Below are 21,633 nucleotides of genomic sequence, written 5' to 3'. Positions count from 1 at the left end.
AGTGATTTCCAAGCTATGTGATATGGCTGACCAACATTTTTTGTCCCCACTGTGTCAGTACCATATTTGTTCCATATTACCATTTATGCACAGTTTGCTGGAAACTCACTGTGTAACAGCAGCTGATCACTGTACCTTTTTTTTCCAATAAGTCATGTCATCTCATGATATGTCCAAATACAATAGCCTCATTTTAGTTATTCTGGGTTCTAGGAAAATTCAGGCTTGATTTCCTTATGGAGTATTTGTTTGTCTGTGTGGCAGTCAGTGCTATTCATAGAACTTGCTTTCATCAGCACATTTCAAATCAGTTGATTCTCTTCCTGTCTCCAGCATCCAGCGTTCACAGCCATACTTAGAAACTGGAAATACAATGGGCCCTTGGTATCCCCTGAGGTTTGGTTCCAGGACCCTCTGTGGATACCAAAATATGTGGATGCTCAAGTCCCATTAAATACAGTGGCACAATAAAACGATGTCTCGTATGTAAAATGACAAAAATCAAGCTTTGCTTTTTGAAATGTATTTTTAAATATATTTCAAACTGTGGATGGTTGAATTTGTGGATAAAGAATCTGTGGATACAGAGGGCCAACTGTAGTATGGCATGGACAATCTTGACTTTAGTATTTAATTATACACACACACACACATATACACACATACGTACATACACTTGAGAATTTTACCTTGTTCCTTCATAGCTGACCTTCCATGTCATAGTCATCTTCTGATTTCTTGACTGCACTCTCCATTTTGATTTATGACTGAGCCAAGATATAAAAACTGTTTAACTATTTTCATATCTCATCATCCACTTGTATCTTACCAGTGTGTAATGTAGCTCTGTCTGTTACATCAAACTGCATTATTGCTCCTGTAAATTGGACCTTCCAAATGTTGTTGAACACCCAACACATATAACCACAGTCTTTGTGGAAAATTATGTAGCATGATGTAGTTCAGCAACATTTCAAAGGCCACATGTCTCCTGTACTCTATTGTAAGCTATAGATAGTATTGTAAATACTATCTATAGCTTATAATACTGATCTTCATTCATAGCTCTGGGGACTAATATTAATAATTAAAATAAAAGTCTGACTGACATGCACAGGTACTCATCCTTAAGTGTTTTGCACTGTGTGGCTGAATTCCAGTACTGCAGAGGTTGTTAAAATTGTGGGAAATTTAGTAATAAACTTGGTTTCACTCTTCTGAATAAAATACATTTACAAACATGTATATTAAAACTGATGCAGGTCATTTTGAGACAAAATTCTAGTGTTGGATAAGCAATAGATTTATTCTGTTTATTTAGAGCATTTATACCCTACTCTTAGCCCCAAAAACTCCTAGAATGGCATAGAGATGGTTACTTTTTGTCCCCACTGCCAGTACTTTGACAAAACTGAGAATTTTATCAATTGACACATTTTGTTTTTATAATTAAGAACTGTGGCTTGGTATCTTAGGATTTTTACCAGTCTTTGTTCTGTTCTCGTTAATGGAAGGCCCATCTTTCTGGTATGCATCACTGCTGGAAGGGTTAAGAATTATTTTCTAGAGTAGGACAAATGGTCTATGACCTAAGCATTAATAAATAAATTACTACTACTATTACTTTGAAGGAGTAGTTAACTGCACACATACCTCTGCAAATTGTCTCTTCAGTCTAAAGTAGATGCAGTATAGTAACTGTTGAAGATGCAAAATCATTGCATGGCTTTGAGCAGGATCCTTATCTTGTGGTTTTGTGTCTTGTTTCCTACTTGTCGTGATCCTAAAGCAAACCTGTCATGTGGTTTTCTTTCCAAGATTTGTTCAGATCTACCTTCCATCTCCTAGAGTGTGCAGTCAAAGTAAACAGGGTTTTATGACCCGCTGAGGCTTTGAAATAGTTTTAGGGGCTACATTTAGCCCATGGACTAGCTACACTTTTTCTCACCTCTGCTATAAATGAATTTTAGTAGCTAATCTAATTTGTGCTAGTCCTGGAGCCTCCTCTGTCCAGAATGCTTGTAGAACATTTCTTCTGAGGCCACACTGCCAGAAGCAGCTTGGCACTGCTTAATCCCCATGATGACCTATCTTGAATGGTTTCTATCTTGAGTGGTATCTAGCCCCGTCCATTCTGCAAGCTACATTTTAGACCTACCGTATTTTCTGGCGTATAAGGCGACTTTTTAAGTCTGCCTTATGCGCCGGATTTTGACCCCAGAGACAGGCGAATGGCATAGTCACCTCCCTGTCTCTGGGGTCCTTGCTGGGTCCTCTCCCAGTCAGCTGGCACTTGTGCCGGCTGGAGGGGGCCTCTCTGGAGGCCTGAGAAGATCCTCTGCGGCCGCCATTTTTTTTCAAAAGGCGGCGGCGGGGAAGAGGCTCCAGAGCCGGGCCGAGGCAAAGCCCCTTACTTCTCTGTGCTGCCGCCACCGCCGCACATCCTCTGATCTTCCAGCGGCTTCAGAAGTTCTCCATGGAAGCCACTGGAGGAGCGGAGGATCCCGGGGGGCAGCAGTGGCTTCCGAGGTGGACTTTTGAAGCTGCTGGAGGATCGGAGGATTCCCGGTGCGGAGAAGTAAGGGGCCGACCCTTTGCCTCGGCCCGGCCGGTTCTGGAGCCTCTCAGGCCTCCAGAGAGGCCCCCTCCAGCCGGCGCAAGACCCCTTGAGGGCAGGCCACGGATGCTGCTGGCGGGCGACGTGGGGGTCGCCTTATATCCCCCGCCACCTTATACTCTGGAAAATACGGTAGTTTTCTCTTCTCAGTGGGATGGTGGTGATCTAGGACTGGATAAATTTCCCACAATTCTGTTATGGTGGACACTACCCGGTGGAGTTTAGACTCACTGAGACTCAGCCTCTGCAGGTTTGGGAAGCCAATCAAAAAGGTCTGTCCCAGGAGATCATTGGCTATGAATGGTTTCTGATAGCTCTTGTTGAGTTTCTTACTACCTCGGCATGTGATCCTGTTGAAGTTCTGTTTGAGTTATGGATTGGAGAACCGTATAGGGCAGTGGACAAAAATAGTTTCCACAGAGTGGAGCCAAGCAGACTCTCCTGGTTTATCAGAAAGTTGATGACAGAAAACTTAGACTAGGTCCAAAGGAACTTGGGCAGATTGAACTAGAGCACATTGGAAGGACTATGTTGTAACAGTGGTAGTAGCAAAGAAAGCAGACTTCTCTGCCATCAGTGTAACTGTAGAATCATCCAGTGGAGTTTACTGTGAGGAATTTGCATGACCCTTTGCAGATATAATTACTCAGTTTGTTCTTGGAGATTATAGCTGATGCAGATACTGTGGATCCTTTTATCCCATGTGTTTGGATTTGTAGCCTGAGGATGTGAACAGGATTCTTGGCGTGATAAGAGCTACCAAAGTGTTTTAGACTTCTGGCTTTCCTGTCTTTTCTAAAAGAAGTTGTGGTTAGACCTTTACTGAAAAAGTCCTTTCTAAATTACTAGTCAGTCTTCCTTGAAAAGCCAGCATGGTTTAGTTATTTGTCTGTTGTACTAGGACTCTGGAAACCAGGGTTCCTTCCAATCCTTGTTCAGCCATAGAAACCCATTGCCTGACCTTGCACAAGCCACACTCTCAGCCTCAGAGTTAAGCAAAGGCAAACCTCCTTTGCTTAAAACTGAAAATATGGAGGGATGAGTGTACAGTGCGCCCGCGTCATACGCGACTTTCAGCATATGCTGAAAGCCACGCTAGAAGGGACAGCACGTCCCATAGGAAATAATGGGGCATCTGCCCATGGTGCGCGCATGCCATTGCGTGCATGAGCCCCATTCCTTTAAATGGGACTCAAGCATAGGCGGAATTCCCTTTATGCGGGGGAGTCCAGAATGGTTCCCCCGCGTAAAGGGAGGGCAGACTGTATTTTCTTTGAGAAATTGTCAACCCTTATGTTGGAATTTCAAGTGTCTCAAGTGAACAGCAGGATTGCTATACACAAATGGTAGGGAACTTCCTGAGGTTAATGAAGAGAATGCTAGCCTTATTACATTAACTGCTGTAGTTCTGTTTTGTGTAGATAGAAAGGGATGGAAGAAGGAAGGCAGGTAGGAGTAAGCAAGAAGCAACATGAGGTTTTCTCCAAAGATGTGGTGTGCAAAATTTCCTCCCTCTACCTATCTATCCATCCGCCCATCTGTTTATGTTTATTTTTAGTTGTCTGATGTGCTATACTACAATCAAGTCATGTTAGATGGACTAAATACAGAATAGGCAAGGCTAGTTATTTCTTTAAGAAGATGAGCACTGATAAATCAGATGAACAGATTAAAAATACAGTGATAATCTTGTTTCTGTTTTGCCAAATGTCTTGCTTCCCAGTCGTCACAAATGCAAGCGGTCTAGACAGAATGCAATAAGTTGCCTGTGCCCACAGATTTGTATCTTTCCCTTTGTGAAATAGAAAGTTGAGCTGCTTGTATTAAATTGATTTTTTTTTTGACTTGAAATGGATCTGATAAGTAGTGCAGGGTGTGAGTGAAGCTGAAGATACTATACATCTGGGAAAAGAAGTTAAACTCTTTGGATATATGTCCTTAAAAGTGATCTTTCAGATGAAGTCATTTTTTGTTAAACATATGAGAAATATATGATATTCCCTTTACATTATCCCCTTTACATTATTACAAATATTCCAGTAAAATAATTTCCCCATAAAGTTTTGAATGTATTTGAATAAAACATTTTAACTAAATGGCTGACATCACTTAGAAATATCAGAAAATTGGACTTTTCCAAAGAAATCCACATCACTAGTTTTAATCTCAGAACGTGGTATCTTTTAGCACAAATTCTTGGGTGGATCTTCAACAGAGATAGGGCAGTGTTATGAAACCCAGAAAAAATAGCCAGGACATGCTTTGCTACCCATGGTCCTTATGCTGTTGTACCTGCTTTATATGACTGGGATGCATCAGTCTTAACACCCACTGCCATCCTCCATCACTGGAAATGGGTATTGTAGACAAAGCCCGTGCTTTCACTGAACTTAGGGCATTGAGTTAGAATCTCCTATACTTTTTGAGATATTGTAAGGATGTTATTCTTAGTAGACCATCACTTCACATTTTAAAGTATTTTGCAGTATCATTGCAGATGTGGAAGGCATGATTTTGTTGTCATTTCAGTGATTAATCTATTGTGGCATAGAATATATTGCCCTTGATAGGAATTGTCGTACTAGCAAAGAAGTATTGTACTTACTGTCAATTTGCTTGCAAGTGTGTTGTTCTCAGGCAAACTGGGAACCAATTGTTTGCTTAATCTGATTCATTTTTACCCCTTAAAGATTCCTGGATATCCCAGTCAGCTTCATTTCCAAGGAATCAGAAACAACCAGGTGTGGATTCTCTGTCACCAGTGGCATCCCTTCCGAAGCAAGTCTTCCAGCCTCCTGCACAACAGCAACCTTCTAAGCAGGTGAAAGTGACATGTGCTAACTGCAAAAAACCTTTGCAGAAGGGCCAGACTGCATATCAGCGGAAAGGATCCGTCCATCTCTTTTGTTCCACTACTTGCCTTTCATCATTCTCACATAAGCCAGCTCCAAAGAAACTCTGTGTTATGTGCAAAAAGTAAGTAGGCTATCTTTTACTACTTGATCTATGTCAGTAAAATTACTGAAATGATTCTTTTACTGTTTAGGACATGAATAACTGCATTGCCATCCATAACTGTATTGTGAACTTCTAGACCCGTATGCATTTCTGCTTGGCATTAGCTTGGATAGGTTGTAATGGTGAAAACGGTGATAACCTTGGTGAACAATATTCATGCTTGCAAGCTTCCTCTTTCTTACTGTAATCAAACCCATAGTTTGGCTTCAAAACAAAATTGAAATCCATTGCTTAAACCATGGCTTTCAGTTTTGTTTGGGACATAAACTGTGTTTTGACCTTGGCAAAAGAAAAAAGTATGCAAGCCGGAAACCTGTTCACAACAGGCAAACCATGATTTGGCTATTATGTTTTTATTAGATCATTATTTGTAGAGTCAAGTTGTAAAACACATTTTCCCCCTCTTTAAATAATTACTCCTTTCCATGTATAGTATAATTCTGAACAAAGCTAGAAGATTGTAAAGAGGGAGAAACTTACTAGTATTATTTGTTATTTACACTTGCATTTTGGTCAGAATTCTCTTTCTTACATTTCTGGTAAAACTAGCTTAAGCAAAAGTTTTAACTGCAGTTTTATGGACACATAAGCCAGAAGACTCATTTTAAAGAAGGGGAGGGAGGGAGGGAGGGAGGGAGGGAGGGGAAAATATAAAGTTGGGGAGAACTGTGGAAAACATGAATGCAATTTTTCAACCTGCTGCTGCAAATGTTTTAAGTAAGTACTGTTGGAAGTGAGTGCCCTGTATGGTGACAACTCTGGTTATGATATGATAGTGATAGCGTTTAAATCAGATGTTTCTTAAATATTAAGAATGCTGCCATACCAGTTTTTACTAACTTTTATTATTTCAATCACCCATCAAAACAATAATTACCTATCTAGTCTAGTATATGTTGGATGGTTAGATTGCCTGATTGTTAATTCTTTGAGTGTGTTTGTGGTTCTGAAACTTGCATAAATCTTTTGGGAGGAGATTTTACATTTACAGAGAGAATCTAGTACATGCCTGCTGTTCTTTTAGCTATCTGTTCTGTGAACAGAACTGTGATCCTATATTTTTGAATGCTGCCTTAGACCAACATAGGAAAGATTGCAGCCGGCTGCAGTAAACAATTGTAGACATGTATTATAGCCAGCACTGAATTGATAATCAATATGCAACATTTCCAGATTAGAGCCTGGCCATGGTATTGTGTCATTCCTCTGCTTTCTTATTTTCTTTTAAATGCTGAACCATGATCACTCCCGGGAGAGCAACAGGATGCTGTGTGTGATAGACACACAGTATCCATAAACACTACCGTATTTTCCAGTGTATAAAGACGACTTTTTGACCCTCTAAAATTGGGTCAAAAGTTGAGGGTTGTCTTATACGTTGGGTTAAGCCCGGCAACAAGAGAGCCCTGCGACCTGGCACACTTACCTGGCCTGTTCTGTGCTGCCGCCGCCACCCTCCTATTGCTGGCTGCCGGCTTCTCAGGCCTCCGGAGGCCTTTGGAAGCCGGCATGCGTGCGCAAGGCCGGCTGCAGGCTTCACAGGAAAAGGGATAGTCTTATATGGTGAGTATATCCTAAACTCTATATTTTTACTACAAAAGTTGGGGGTCTTTTTATAAGCTGGAAAATACAGTAATCTATATTGTTTTGCTCAAGCAACAGAGATATAGCCTGTATAGCTACACAATTGAGGTACAGTGAACTACTCTTATTGGCTCAGAGAGATGATGATAGGTGTGTACTACAGACTAATGGCCATCCTGATTATTGAAGTGAAAAACATGGGAGGAATGGAGGTCTCTCTGAAGGGAGCTCATAGAGACAGGCTCTGTAGGGGCTGACGTTAATGAACTTTATACTGACCGAGGAAAATTGTGATACATATATGTAGCATGGGAGGGGGAGGGATAACATTTTGGAAAAGTGGACATTATTAAGTGTTACTATTTAAACTAGTTTTAGTTGTGTGTTAGCTGCTCTGAACACTGTTTTTCAGTGAAAGGTGGGACAAAAACATTGCAATAATAAACATTATTAAGAATCATAAAAAAGGTTAAAACAATGATATTGCCCAAAGTAACAAGAGCTGAATGAAAAGGATAGTCTTAATAGGGCCAAAGATTAGGAGATGAAACAAAGATTAAAAATACCTTTTGTTAAATCAAAGAGAGAAAGTTCCTGTTGTAATTCTGACATAAGTGCATTCAGCACTTTGGGAACAACACAAGAGAAAGTTCCTTCATGCATGCTTTTCAGAAGGGTCTATGCCAGTGGCAGTGTTCTCAGCAAAGTCTCTTCTGTTCATCTTAAGAACCAGTCTATTTCATAAAAAGACTGGAAGTAACCAAGTCCAATGCTGTTCAGGATTTTAAATGTTTTATTAAGTGTGAAAAGCAATTGGCAACCAACGAAGGCCTTTCCATACTAAAGTAATATGAACCTGATTCTGATGCACACATTATTTGTCCAGCCACATTTTATGCCAATTAAAGTGTATGCATTTCAGAGATAGCCCCTTATAGAGAAATGGTAGTAATCTACTATAGGAAAAGGTGATAATGACAATAGGAGGAGATGACAATCTTAGATATGGAATGATTCTGTAAAGGAAATTAAGACCTTGAATTTCCAACATGAGCAAGCCTGTTGATGTCAAGGTCTCTTGGAAGTCTGTCATTCATAGGATCACCATAATTCAAAGATGACTTGATTACATATAACAACAACAGACATGCTGTAACTAAGCCAGAGGAAAGTGTGGTAGGCCCAAGTGCCAATTTTTCGTTCCCTCAGATTCCATAAATGCTACATGGACTGTCAAAAATTAGGGGTGGCTGCCCCAAGTTTTAACCACCCTGGGCTAAGACATAGATGCCAAAATAGACTGACTTAGGAAAGATTGCAGCCGGCTGCAGTAAACAATTGTAGATATGTATTATAGCCAGCACTGAATTGATAATCAGTATCATCCAGATTAAGCAGTTAAGGAGAGGTGGGAAGCAAAAGTAAAAGGTGACAGAAGTAGAATCCAACTGTCCAATGACTTGTGCATAGGGACAAGGAGAACTACTGTAATAAGGCTAAGAAATAGGGGGGGAGGAAGGAAGAACAAGAGACCTCTTCCACAAGATCTGAGAAATCAAAGGGAAATTTAAACCAAGAGTGGGGATATTCTATGATTAGCAGGGGAACACATTACAAGTAGAAATAGTAGTAGTAGGGATAAAAAGACAATGGAAGCAATACCTGGAAGAACTGTACAAAAAAGATGAAAGGATGACAGATTCATTCAAGGAAGAGCTATGTGAGGATAAACCTCTGATTTTAAAAAATTAAGTGCAAGCTACACTCAGAGAACTTGGAAGGAATAAATCACCAAGAACACATGGCTTTCCCAAAAGAGCTCTTTTGGTGTACAGAGACATAATCTACTCTAGTTCTAACTAAAATCAGGCAATAGATATGGATAGCAATAACCACAGACAGAATACACTCAATATACATTCCAGTCCACAAGAAAGGGGAAACCAGAAATTGCAGTAACCACAGTACCATTGTTTTAATTTTCCCTGCAATCAAAGTGAAGCTCAAAATTCTACCACAAAGACTTTACTATATACGGAGCACAAAATACCAGCTGTCCAAGCTGGGTGTAGGAAAGGAGGAGGCAAGAAGGATCATATTATAAACATAAATTGGGTACTGGAGAACACATCAAAGAATTTCAAAAGCCAATCAGCCTGTGCTTTATAGTTTATAGCAAAGCCTTTGCACAGATCATGAAAAACTATGGCTTTAAAAAGAGAGTGTGCCACATATGAACATATCATACGTAAAGCAGGATTAGACTCAGAGGAAGGAAGCATGAAAATGGGAGCAAGGAACATCAACAATTTAAGATATGCAGATCATACCAAATTACTAGGATAAAATAGTGAACTTGGAACATTTACTGAAGAAAAGTCAATAATGGAAGTGCAAAGGCAAGTTTACAGTTGAGGATTAAGAAAACAAAAATAATTACAAATGATGATTTACGTAACTTTAATGTATATATGGTGACCCCATCTATGTATGGCAATTCCACCAATGAGAGACCTCCAAGTCACCCTAATCAGTAGGTCTTGCAGATTCAGGGCTGTGGCTTCCTTGATTTAATCTGTCCATCTCGAATATGGTCTTCCTCTTTTCCTATTCCTTTCTACCTTAATAAGCCTTCTATCAAGTCATGTTTTTTCATGATGTGGCCAAAGTATGACATTCTCAGATTTATCATTTTTGCCTTTAGGGAGAGTTTAGACTTGATTTACTCTAGTATGCATTTATTTGTCTTTTTAGCTGTCCTCCGTATCCATAGGACTGTTCTCCCTGTAGCCAGCCCTAGTTAATAGTCCTGCTGTAGTTTTTTGGACCAGCTGAACATTCTTGAAAGGCCGCCCCACATTGAGTGTGTTACAGTAGTCCAAACCAGTTGAAAAGTGACCCATGTTACTTGGTCAAGGGAATGCTTCTTTATCAGTGCTTCCTTTAAGCAAGAAGGAATACCTGCCTTCTGCAATCAGGCATTAATTGTCTTGGTTAACCATAGCACAAGTCTGGCTTTTGCTGTTTAATCATCCAGAAAGGGCAAGTGTCAGGCAAACAGTGGATAGCCCTTACTTTCTACATATTCAATGTATATTGCTGAGTTCTGCAAGCTGAAAGGAATTGGATTCATACACAAGTTGGCAAACATGTTTCAAAGACACATTTACCTCAGTTGCCTCAGTATTCGAGTTTTTGGGCTGCCATTTTGACTTCTGTTTATATACTCTGGTTTAATTTGTAACTCATATTTTATTTTAGAAAATATAAGTGAAGGATATCTTGATAAATAATATCAAGTGTTTTCCTCTCTTTATTTGATGAATTAGCACATCAAATGCGGACTTGAGTTCAAGTGATATAAATATGGAAATACAAGAGTTTTTAGTGTTGTAATATCTGTGAATATGAAATTAGTTGCTAAATACTCAGATGCCATTCCTGTTTTTAGAGACATAACAACGATGAAAGGTACCATTGTTGCTCAGGTTGATTCAAGTGAGTCCTTCCAGGAGTTTTGCAGTACATCTTGCTTGTCCTTCTATGAAGAAAAACAGAATCCTTCGAAGGGAATTTTGAATAAGTCAAGATGCACTATCTGTGGTAAACTAACAGAGGTTTGTTTGCTCCCCCTCTTTATGCAGTAAAACAATATTATCACTATTATTCACTTGGGAGACCCCAATATATCTCTATTTTACCTTATTATTTTCATAGATTTATATGATTTATGGTAGTTAAACCAGATGCATATAAAATTTTGTTGATATACTGATATTCAGTATATGATCTTTAATTTTTGCACTGACCATACAGATTCTCGTGCCCGATATTAGCAAAATTTGAAATACCTGACTTACTTCTTCAGGTTTCTTGGGTGAATGTCTATGCTACAGTCATCATTGAGATGAATTTATTTAGATTATTATTTATTTTGACTAATCATTATACAATTCAGAGACAGAAATATAACTTGCAAATTAATTTGTTCCATAGATATTACTTTCAAAAAAAGGAATCGTTAAAAATTAAGATAACTTTTTTCCATTTATGGAACAAAGCTTCAAGCTTTATTAAATGTATGTGGTTATTGACTCAGATAATATAAAACAGCTTATCCTTTGGCATGTGGCTTTTTATAGTAAAATTCTTTGTTTTACTCTTTAGATACGTCATGAGGTTAGCTTTAAAAACATGACCCATAAGCTGTGTAGTGACCACTGCTTCAACCGATATCGTATGGCAAATGGTTTAATCATGAATTGCTGTGAGCATTGTGGGGAATACCTGCCCAGTAAAGGTGCAGCAAACAACATCCTTATGGTTGATGGGGAGCCGAAAAGATTCTGTTGCCAAAGCTGCGTTAGTGAATACAAGCAGGTAACTCTTCTGCCATTTTCATTTAGTTAATAGCATATGTTAAATTCTTTAGCTAGGTTGTACTGAAACCTCTAGATAAATGTGGTGTGCATTTAGGATAGTCTAGAAGAATATTTCTTGTTAAGTGAAGGTAAAACTGAAGATCTACAGACACTCCATGTTTGTTGAGGTAATACCACCACAGTTTACCATGGCCTGGCTTTACTGATTAGGAGTCATGGCATGTTTCTCTGGACAATAAAACTAGATTTCTTGATTCATCTTTACATAAAGGGCAACAACTGTTTTCTTAGAAGTTTCTAATTTTTTTTGAAACCATGGGGGGGAAAAACAGAAAAACCTGCCCACAGAGTTTGCCTCCCTGTATAACTATCTCTTTGAGAATCTTGAAAATGAATGTGCTGGGACAAATTGGTTAGTGTGAACCCCTGTCCCATATGTCAAATAAAACTAATATAAGTGTATAAAACTAAGTTGTCACAACTTTTTACAGCAGGCTCTCAGAGAGAAAATATAACTACCAGTATTTCAAATAGCAAATTTTGTATTTTAATTTTTTATCCTACTTTCCTCCAAGCAGCTAATTGTGGCTTGTTTTTTATTTATTCCCATAATAACCCTGGGACAGAATTTAAGCTGATTGAAACTAACTGGACCAATGTGCCTCCAATCAAATTGTCTCTGATTTATCCCAATCACTATAGAACCCCATGCCTATATGTTGTGTCTTTCCCAAGGTGTTCCCCTGACCTTCAGGATAGGTTTTTCAGAAGGATGACTGCAAAGTAGAGGATGGGGTGAGAATTTCTCTTTGATCACCATCCTTGTGTGTATTCTGAATTGATACAGTAATGTGGGTCTAGGCCAGTGTTTTATTTCACCAAAGCATTTTTAGATTATTCCAGTTTGTATGGAAGAATTTACTGTTATTTTCTTTGAATAAGTAATTGCAGCAGGTTTTTTTTAAACTATAGAGACAATTATTTTATACTGAATGAAAGATATTATTTCTGTTTTAACTAGTCCTGTTCTGAATATTAAAATGCTATTTATTTATTTTTATAATATGGAAATGGCACTTCTAGAAACGTAACATGGGCCTTGTTGTTTTATTACACAGCAATACAAAAGGGGCAATATAGGTTATTCAAGATACTAAAAATGATAGGCATACACTGAAGCCACGGAGAAACTTGGAGAAGCCTTGAATAAGATTTCATGAAGGAACCCAAAAGATACAAGAATAACATGGGATTTCCCCACACAACCAATAATGCATTGCTGAAATTCCAAGTGAACATGGAATTGTGGTCAAATGACAACTCTGTATTTCATGTTTATTGTGACATGTACATTTCTTCACTTGTATAGAAGCTTTGTTCTATTCTGACATATCATTCTCTTATGTTTTTGGGAGGCTAAGGTGGTGTGATATTTGTTTAGAACATTCTTAAATTCATACTCGATTTCTAAGCAGTGATAGGAGCATTTAAGATAGCTACATAAATATTTAGCAGGTTGAGGGTTTGGATATCTACATACATGCAAAACATAAAACTGGGTGAATCCTTCTTCCATTTAGGAAGTAATGACTATAGAGCACAACTATGGCCTCTCTCTCATTGTTGCCCTTTGACTGAGTAACCAAAATTTTGTTTAGCTGTTATCTGCAGTAGGAGACCCCATTGTGCATCCTTTAGTGAAATCTAGAAGTTTGACTCCTTAGGACTGCTGACTAGTCTGCTTTTTTTCTCAGAACAGCAGGCATGTGCAGCTGTGAGGAAAGGCCAAGGGTATTGGATCTTACTGTGGAAGATACTCACAGGCCTCCTATTGCAGCTTTCAGCACATTACTGTGTACCTGGCTTTATATACAGTTTGCTAGGTTCCACTGATGGCAAGCATGTAGGTTTGATGTTGATATTCCTTCCCATATGTAGGGAAAAGGTGGCTTGTGCTACTGGATTGTAAATGGCATTTTATTGATTAATCTAAAGTTCTTGAATTAAAAAAATGGGAAATTGGTGCCTTGGCTTTAAATTCTTAGTTTAGTATGACTGATAAATAAATGGCTCTTTGGGCCTATATAATCATAACCTAAATACTATTTTTGATGCTAATGTAGGAGGATCTACATTATGCTAATGTAATACATAATCATCATAGACCTTGTTTAGCATTCTATGCAATAGTTGTAGTCTGTTTTTGAAATTATTATAAAGGAATGTAAATGAATTGCATCTTAAGCCACGCTTTTAGTCTTTTTACTTTAAAAATCAATACATCTATATGCTAGACTAGTTAAAATTATGTTATTCATATTGTTAAAATAAATTTGTTTAAATACCTTACCAGAATATTAGAAATACACTCACTGGATATATAATCTGTTTTGAAACGTTTGGCTCAGAACTGAAGTTAAATAGAGTTCCACTTAAACACTGTAGGTTATAAAAAAAATTGCTGCTTTTGCTTTTTGCTAATATATGAGTTGTATGTAGTAGGAAAAAACAGAACTGATACACACAATAATTGTACCTACCTACTTAACGTTTGCTAATAAATACATTTTCACAAATAACTTTTTTGAAGTAGTTGCTTGAGTTACATTTCACTTTGGTCATTAGTATCTTCTTCATGTATAGTTTTATTCTTGGTAGCATTTATAAACACAGAATAGTGTATTTTTAACTTGGCAGTGCTTAAAACCTGCTTTTCTAGAACACTGTTCTAGTTTTCATGTTATTTATGGACTGCCATGTTTTCCTGCTTTATGGCTTCCATATGGGAAAATGCTTTTGAACTCTTCTAAACTAAAGCATATCTCCTTTCTTGGTATGATGGCTGTACTGCAGAGAAAATAGCACTATGTAGCCAGTAGGTTTGCAAGTGCTTCATGTTGGTGACATTTTTCTCAGCAGTGTGGAAGGTTTGCCTTCCACACCTATTTGCTGCACAGCAATTTCTCTATCTCTTCACCTCTTGATTTCAGCATTATTGTATTAAAATGGAGCAGAATTTTAAATTGCTTCTATCACAATATTAGTTCTAGAAACTGTTGCAGGATGTTTTCTGTTTGTACTTTCAGGGGGTATCTGAAAGTGCACTAATCCACAGATGAGAACCTAGGAAACTGTCTTATATTGAGTCAGACCATTGAGCCATGTAGCTTAATACAATTTTATTTATTTATTTTATTTTATTTCAAGGATTTATATCCTGCCTTTCTCCCACAATGGGATTCAAGGTGGATATTGTGACCATACATTGCGGGGTGTTTCCCATTGTGTTGTTCATTCTTCTTTTAAACCAGGGAATGTATTCCAGTTAGAGGACTTTATCTGGAAAGAAAACTAGTAATACGTGACTCATGAGTTCTGTAGTAGTAAAGCCTTTTCTTCTTAAATCAAAATATTGGTTCTCTGTTTTTGGGGAGCTAATTTGAATAGTCTGGCATTGGTGTTAAAAAAATCCAAAAACAAAAGTAAGAAATGACTAACATAAGCCAGATTACATAGGTTAATGCAGAAGAGTTTTAAGAATGTATGAAATAAAATGTGAGAAAATTAAAGATTGAATCAGTTATCTACTGGCTGGTGGGATAGAAAGCATTAATAAAATATAATTAAAACTTCTAGAGTTGGTTGATGTTCAAGTCAACATTTGGTACTTGACTAGTGGGCAAGTGCATGTCTTGACTTGTCCATTATTACTCCATTATTGTTGTTGGAGAGTTTTTTTCTCTTTTCTTAAATCTCTTTTACTGTTTGAAGGTTCAGGAATCTACCAATTCTGGCAGTTACTCAAGGAAAATAACAAACAAACAAATAGCTTCATTTATATACAGCTTCATAGTGAACTAACAGTGTCTAAGCGGTTTACAACTGTAACCTGTCTCCCATGAGATTTTTAAAGCTTCCAAGTCAAAGGCTGACCTGAGTTTTAAAAGTGGTACTAAAGAGAAAATGTCTTTGGTTTTCCTCTTTATGATATTAAACAAATGTGTGCTAACTTCTTAGGAACAAACAGCATCCAAAGAAAGAAAGAAAAAAGAAGGGTGGAAGGACAGATGAACCTGTCCTTACCCTAAGAGGTAAGGTGGAGATTTCTGATAGGAGTTTGTCTACAGAACAAACACGCCAAGTGCAGACTGCTTCCTCAGCCTTCAGGTTCAAAAGTAGCAGAAACATGGTAGATAGAGAGGGGACGATAGAGACAGTGTCTAAAATGTTGGTATTTCTGTGTTCCAAATTACCAGGTAATTAGGGGCATTGGGTTGATGGGCAACTTCTCCCAAGTTCTAGGTTCTTAGATATGCCATGAAAGTGGTCTTAAGATGATTCAGTGTGGCATGCTTGATACAATGAGAGGCAGGTAATGTGTATCTTGGCTGAATACATTTTTGTTACACAAATATCATATTGCTTATCTGTATGCGTATCATTGAGGGGTACTTGGGTTTATCCATGCTATACTATTGCTGTATAAATGCCAAAATGTGCTACTTTTCCCCTGACCTCTTTGTGTGATACTCATAATGTTCATTGAAAGGCTCCTTATTTAGTTACTTTTGTAGATACGTGTGAATATGTCTGTCTGAAAAGGCATGTCACTAGCTCTACTGTATATACTTGAATAAAAGTTAACCTCGTTTATAAGTCGAAGTCTACTTTGAGGGCCAAAATTATGGGTTTTGGTATGACCTGTGGATAATTCAGGGGTCAGATTTGAGGAGGCAGCCCAGCAGGGGACAGGCTGCAGGGCGATCAGTCGCCCTTCATAGCCTCTCCTCAGCTGGGCTTTCCCCCTCAGAGGGAGCCCATCTGGAGAGAGGTTGCAGGGCGATCGGTCACCGTTTCCAGGCTCTCCCCAGATGGGCTGTCCCTTGTGGAAGAAGCCCTGCTGGGGAGAGGCTTGGGTCAGGTACCATATTGACCTGTGTATAAGTCGACCCAGGGTTGTTGTTTTTTTTTGGGGGGGGGGGGTCAATTTTTTAACCTAAACTTCTCAACTTGCAATACACAAGTATATATGGTATGTGTAACAGTTTACAGATTTTACTCTGGTTTTCTATGTCTGGAATCCAGTAGTATGCTGGAAAGTTGGTATGGATACCATCTGGTCCATTGTGCAAATGTGCTGTTTTGTCCTTCACAAATTAAAGTGTGTACAGTTTTTCTTACACAGATATTAATGCCTGTATCCAGTAAATTAATGGCAGGCTTGACTTTCTGTGTAGATGGTTTGTGTGCGTGTGCATGTGCCTTCAAGTCACATGATGACTTATGGCAAGCCCATCAATTTCATAGTGTTTTCTTAGGTAAGGAATACTGAGATGTCTCATATTGATATTATTAATAAACCAGTACTGTTTTCTGGAAGTGTTCGGTTTTTACCAGGCCAGCCTTGATTATTCCTGGTTTGCTTTCTCTTTGGTGATTGATACTTTGGGATATACTTCTTACTTTTCTTTTTAATTCTTTGCTTCTAATTTTTTCTTTTGCTGTTTTGACTGTTAAAACTTATCCTCTTTTTGAAGTAGTGGCAATAGGTTTTTCATTTTGAGCAAAGTAGTTTGCTGCAGCAAGAAAACTGGTTTAGGAAGCAATGGTCTAATGAAATTATAAGGTGTCCGGAGGCACAAGAAACAGTAATGTGACGAAGAGAAACACTGATTGTCTTGGTTTAGCATTGAAGTATCTGGATTATTGAGCTGCTGTTTCTTGTAGCTGATTTTTTAAAGTAGTGTTTCCCAAATTTTGATCCTCTATATGTTTTGGACTTCACATCCCAAAATTTCTGATTGTTGGCCCAAATGGCTAGGGCTTCTGGGAATTAAAGTCCAAAACATCTGCAGCACCAAAGTTTGGGAAACACTGTTCTAAAGGGTGAAGATATTAGTACTGGAAGTCAGTGTTAGGTTTTGGTTGAGTTAATTACATGTTCTTTAAATCTAAGAATTCTTAATATAATGAATACTCTGCTGTACACTGCTTTTTATAAGAAAAAAAATTATGCATTCAGTAAGAACCAGAATCTTTTCCTATTATATCACTGTTATATAGTGAGTCTGCATCATACGCGGGCTCATTATAGGCAGCTGAAGCCCCCCAGCAATAAAAACAATGGTGCACAGCCGAGCGGTGAGCCCAGCCCCATTCTATCCAATGGTGCTTGTGCATATGCGCTTTTTGCTTTACGTGGGGGAGTCCAGAACGGATCCCTCGCATAAAGCGAGAGTGGACTGTAGTTCTGTTTCAGAAGTTATTTTGCTTGCCAAACTAAACTTTGTATTTATTATATTCCTTCTTCAAAAGTGCTGTGTTTTACAAGTCTTTTAGCATGTATTGTATACACTTGATCATAAAGATCTTTATAAGTATTATGTATAAAATGGGTAATTTATTCTGGAACTCCTTGATTAATATAATATGTAGTTTTCAAATCCTTTACCTCTTCATAAAGATTTTTGGTAGGTTAAGCTGGTAGTCCTAGTCATTCAGAGATTGTCATGGTCTGTAAGTGGCTTTGACCTTCAACTTCCTATTCCCAAATACTTTAATCACTATCATACAACCCATTTGTTGACCCAAACCTGCACTATTAAGACATTCAGTTTGGTTCAATGAAGTTTTTTCTTTTTTGGGAAAAAAAGAGCTGGAACAACTAGAGTGGCTGCCATTTCTAAACAAAACCAGTTTATTTGGATGTACTTTGGGCACAAAGAAGCAGGAAGAAATCTTCTCCCCAGCCCACTTCCTGTTTCACTCCTCCGAATCAACCATCCCCAAGTTGTCTTACAGGCCTATCATATAGAGTAGGCTTCTCTAAGTCTGCTACAGTACAGTGATAAAAAAAATTAAATTGGATGTTTTTAGAAGGCCACATTTTATTTATTTATTTCAGTTTTATGCTGCCTTTCTCCCAAACAGGACCCAAGGCAGCTCACAAAATAAAAAACTTTTTAAAAACTTACAGTAAGAATTTAAACAGTTAAAATCATCTAATTAAAACAGTACAGAGTTAGTATAAAAATATACAAAAAAGTTAAACATAACTGAAACACATATAAAATCACCTTGTCATGATTATTTTGTTAAAAAGCCAGCTTAAATAAAAATGTTTTTGTTTGCCAGCGAAAGGCAAAAAGGAAGGGGGCCAGCCTAGCCTCCCATGGAAGGGAGTCCAGAAGGTGGGAGCTGTCACCGAGAAGGCTCTCTTTTGTGTCCTCACTAAGTGAGTCTGAGATGGTAGTGGAACCAAGAAAAAGCCTCCCCCTGAAAATCTTAGGGCTCTAGCAAGTTCATATGGGGAGATGCGGTCTCTCAAATTGCTCCCCCAGGAGACTTTAGAAGGCTGCACAGCCTTGGAAAGAGATTGTTTTCCCTTCAAATGCCCTCTGAAAGTATGAGGGACATTTTTGCCATGTTTTTGTCTCACCCTAGTTTTTATTTATTTTTTAGCCATAGGAGATATCTTTTCCTATTACAGTGTTTCCAACTCATTCGCTGTTCTAAAAAAAAGAAGAAGAAAAAAAGAGGGGGAGCTCTCATGGTCAGAGAATGGCTAGGGTGGGCCAATGGCTGGGGTGGGCTAAAAGATATTTGAGGCAAAATAATGCCGATGGGGCCTACGGACCGCTGAAATAATCTTATGGGGCTACATGCAGCATATAGGCTCCTTTGCCTACTTAAACAGATGTGACATGGATATGTTAGGCCAATGCAGAAGCTTGGAAATATGCGGTAAATTCTTGGACACAAAAAAACAGACACTGGTATGGTGAAGAAAATCAACCTTATCAGAAGTTTTTTAAACATATAACTGCATGTAACATGTTGGGTTTACTGTGACTTAAAGAAAGTTCCAGGATTAATGGTGTTGTTGAAACTGGTTGTGGCAGTTTTGAAAGAAAATAGGCCTTTTAGATGGGTGACATGTTAAATATACACACATACTATCTGTAGTCCTTTAAACTGCCAGTCTTCGCACCTCTGTCTAGAACTCTGCTCCCAATGTCTTTCACTTCTTTTGTTCAGATCCTGTGATTCTTCTCTTTAAATCTCAACTCTGAATTTCTCAATTTATTTCTATTGCCGATTCCAGACTGTTTTTGTCAAAAGATTGCCTGAAAAATCCTATTAAAACTGGCATTTAAAAAATCACAACAAAATAGATTTCATAAAGTGGAGAATCAGAATTAGACCTGAATTTTAAAAATAGTAGTTCTTCACCACAAGCACCAACATATAGTCCTGCATTTACCTTGCACAAGTGTGCCTGAATGGATGTTTTTTTCATTTTCCTATGGAGAAGAGCAAGGGAAGAATACTGCAGGTTTTAGTGGGTTGAAGTTCCATAATTCCTGATCAGGAGCTAAATGTATGTCTGTAAACTCTGGCATTTTGGTAAGTACTTCACTAGCCAATCTTAATAATGAAGCATGTTTGTGTGCATATGTACATGTGTTCAGTATCCATTCTGCTTCCATGAATAAAATGAATTTAAGAAAAGGATTCAAAATGTTAAAATGAACACCTTAAATTAAGGCCAGAAACAAAACTTGTAATCAACCGAGGGTATGTGTACACTGTAGAAATAATGCAGTTTAACACCATTTTTAAGTGCTGTAGTTGCATTCTATGGTATCCTTTGATTTGTAATTTTACAAGGTATTTAGCTTTCTCTGCCAAAGAGTGCTGATGTCTCACAAAATCCAGGATTCTCTAGGATGGAGCCATGGCAGTTAGTGGTGTCAAACAGTATTATTTCTACAGTGTAGATGCACCCTAAGACACTTCAGAATAATTGCTGTAATCATACACCAGAATTTACAATTACAACAATTATTGTAATCTCGATACCATATTGTGATGATACCAGAGAGCACAAAAATAACAAACTAGCTTTCAAAGTTTCCAGTCTTCTTCATCACGCAGAAATTGGTAACATGCAGGAGAAAGAAAGTTGAATTCATGGCATTTACTTTTTTCTTTTCTTTTCTTTTCTTAGATTTACTGAGGAAGAGTGTGGATGAAACAAAGTGTTGATTCTCCATTTGAAGTTACAGAGCACTGCTGTAGTCCCCCCCTCCCCAGGATCTTGTAGTAGTTAAAGGCAGACACAATGCTCAGGGAGGAATGCTTTGTAACTTGAGGTGGATAACCAAAACTTTATTGCCTTTCCTTTTACTACCTTGGTCCACAGCCAGTTTATGGCCAGAGTTTCTCAAAACTGTAAATACCATGAGGCTCAACATCATGCTTTTTTAACATCTTCATATAATGAAGGACCCTGTGAGCTTTAAAAGCTTGCCCCCTTCCTTGGAGGTCTTTAAGCAGAGGCTAGATTGCCATCTGCTGGGGATGCTTTGATTTGGATTTCCTGCATGGCAGGGGGTTGGACTGGATGGCCCGTGTGGTCTCTTCCAACTCTATGATTCTATGGCTTAATAAATGTATTGCCAAAAATGGACTTGGGATTTGTTTTAGGGTGAAGACAATTGTCCATGCGATTGTTTTGTTGTAATTACAGTAGCTTGCATCAGCCAATATATGTGTAGGTTCCTTGTGGATCAGTAAAAACCTCTGGAGTATCTTTAAGGGTAACCATAAGTTGGTAATGACACAAGAGAAATTGGGAACTGAAAAGAAAATTTTATGGAAGGAGGATTTTTTTGTTTTTCACTTCCCTTAATTTCAGAGTTGCCCTTTTAGAAAGGTTTCAACACTAGTTTATGGTGCACTCGGGTAGAACTCATCACATACACTTTTCATTAAACTAGTTAAACTATATGCCTTAGAGCCGTGGTTCTCAAACATTTCGCCCCCTTTTACATCTACATGTGGATGTTGTCTCCCCCTCGACGTAGTACGTAAAAAATATTTTATTTGTTTAGTGTGCATATTTTTATTTGCACATTCATGTATATCCATATTTTAACATTTTGTAAAGAAATACCATTGTTAAAATTAGAGCAGTTTTATTTAAATAAATTCAATAAACATACAGTTTACACATACTGTGTCACAAAC

At 38.1% G+C, this 21,633-nt stretch overlaps 1 protein-coding gene across 8 annotated transcripts in view; it reads left to right on the top strand.

The window, feature by feature from the left end:
- The window catches only part of ZMYM2 (zinc finger MYM-type containing 2), a 130,713-nt gene that overhangs the window by 37,552 nt on the left and 71,528 nt on the right, over window positions 1-21,633 (top strand). For all 8 annotated transcript variants that reach the window (XM_089512651.1, XM_089512650.1, XM_089512646.1 and 5 more), the window contains 3 exons: window positions 5,308-5,593; window positions 10,671-10,836; window positions 11,387-11,599. In XM_089512651.1, coding sequence (XP_089368777.1) covers window positions 5,308-5,593; window positions 10,671-10,836; window positions 11,387-11,599 — 665 coding nt within the window. The remainder of the gene's footprint in view (window positions 1-5,307; window positions 5,594-10,670; window positions 10,837-11,386; window positions 11,600-21,633) is intronic.

This window comes from Sceloporus occidentalis, unplaced genomic scaffold, assembly GCF_023333645.1.
Source record: "Sceloporus occidentalis isolate IW3139 unplaced genomic scaffold, rSceOcc1.0.p SCAF_2, whole genome shotgun sequence".
Classification (NCBI taxonomy): Eukaryota; Metazoa; Chordata; class Lepidosauria; order Squamata; family Phrynosomatidae; genus Sceloporus; species Sceloporus occidentalis.
This window is presented reverse-complemented; position numbering and strand designations above follow the sequence as displayed.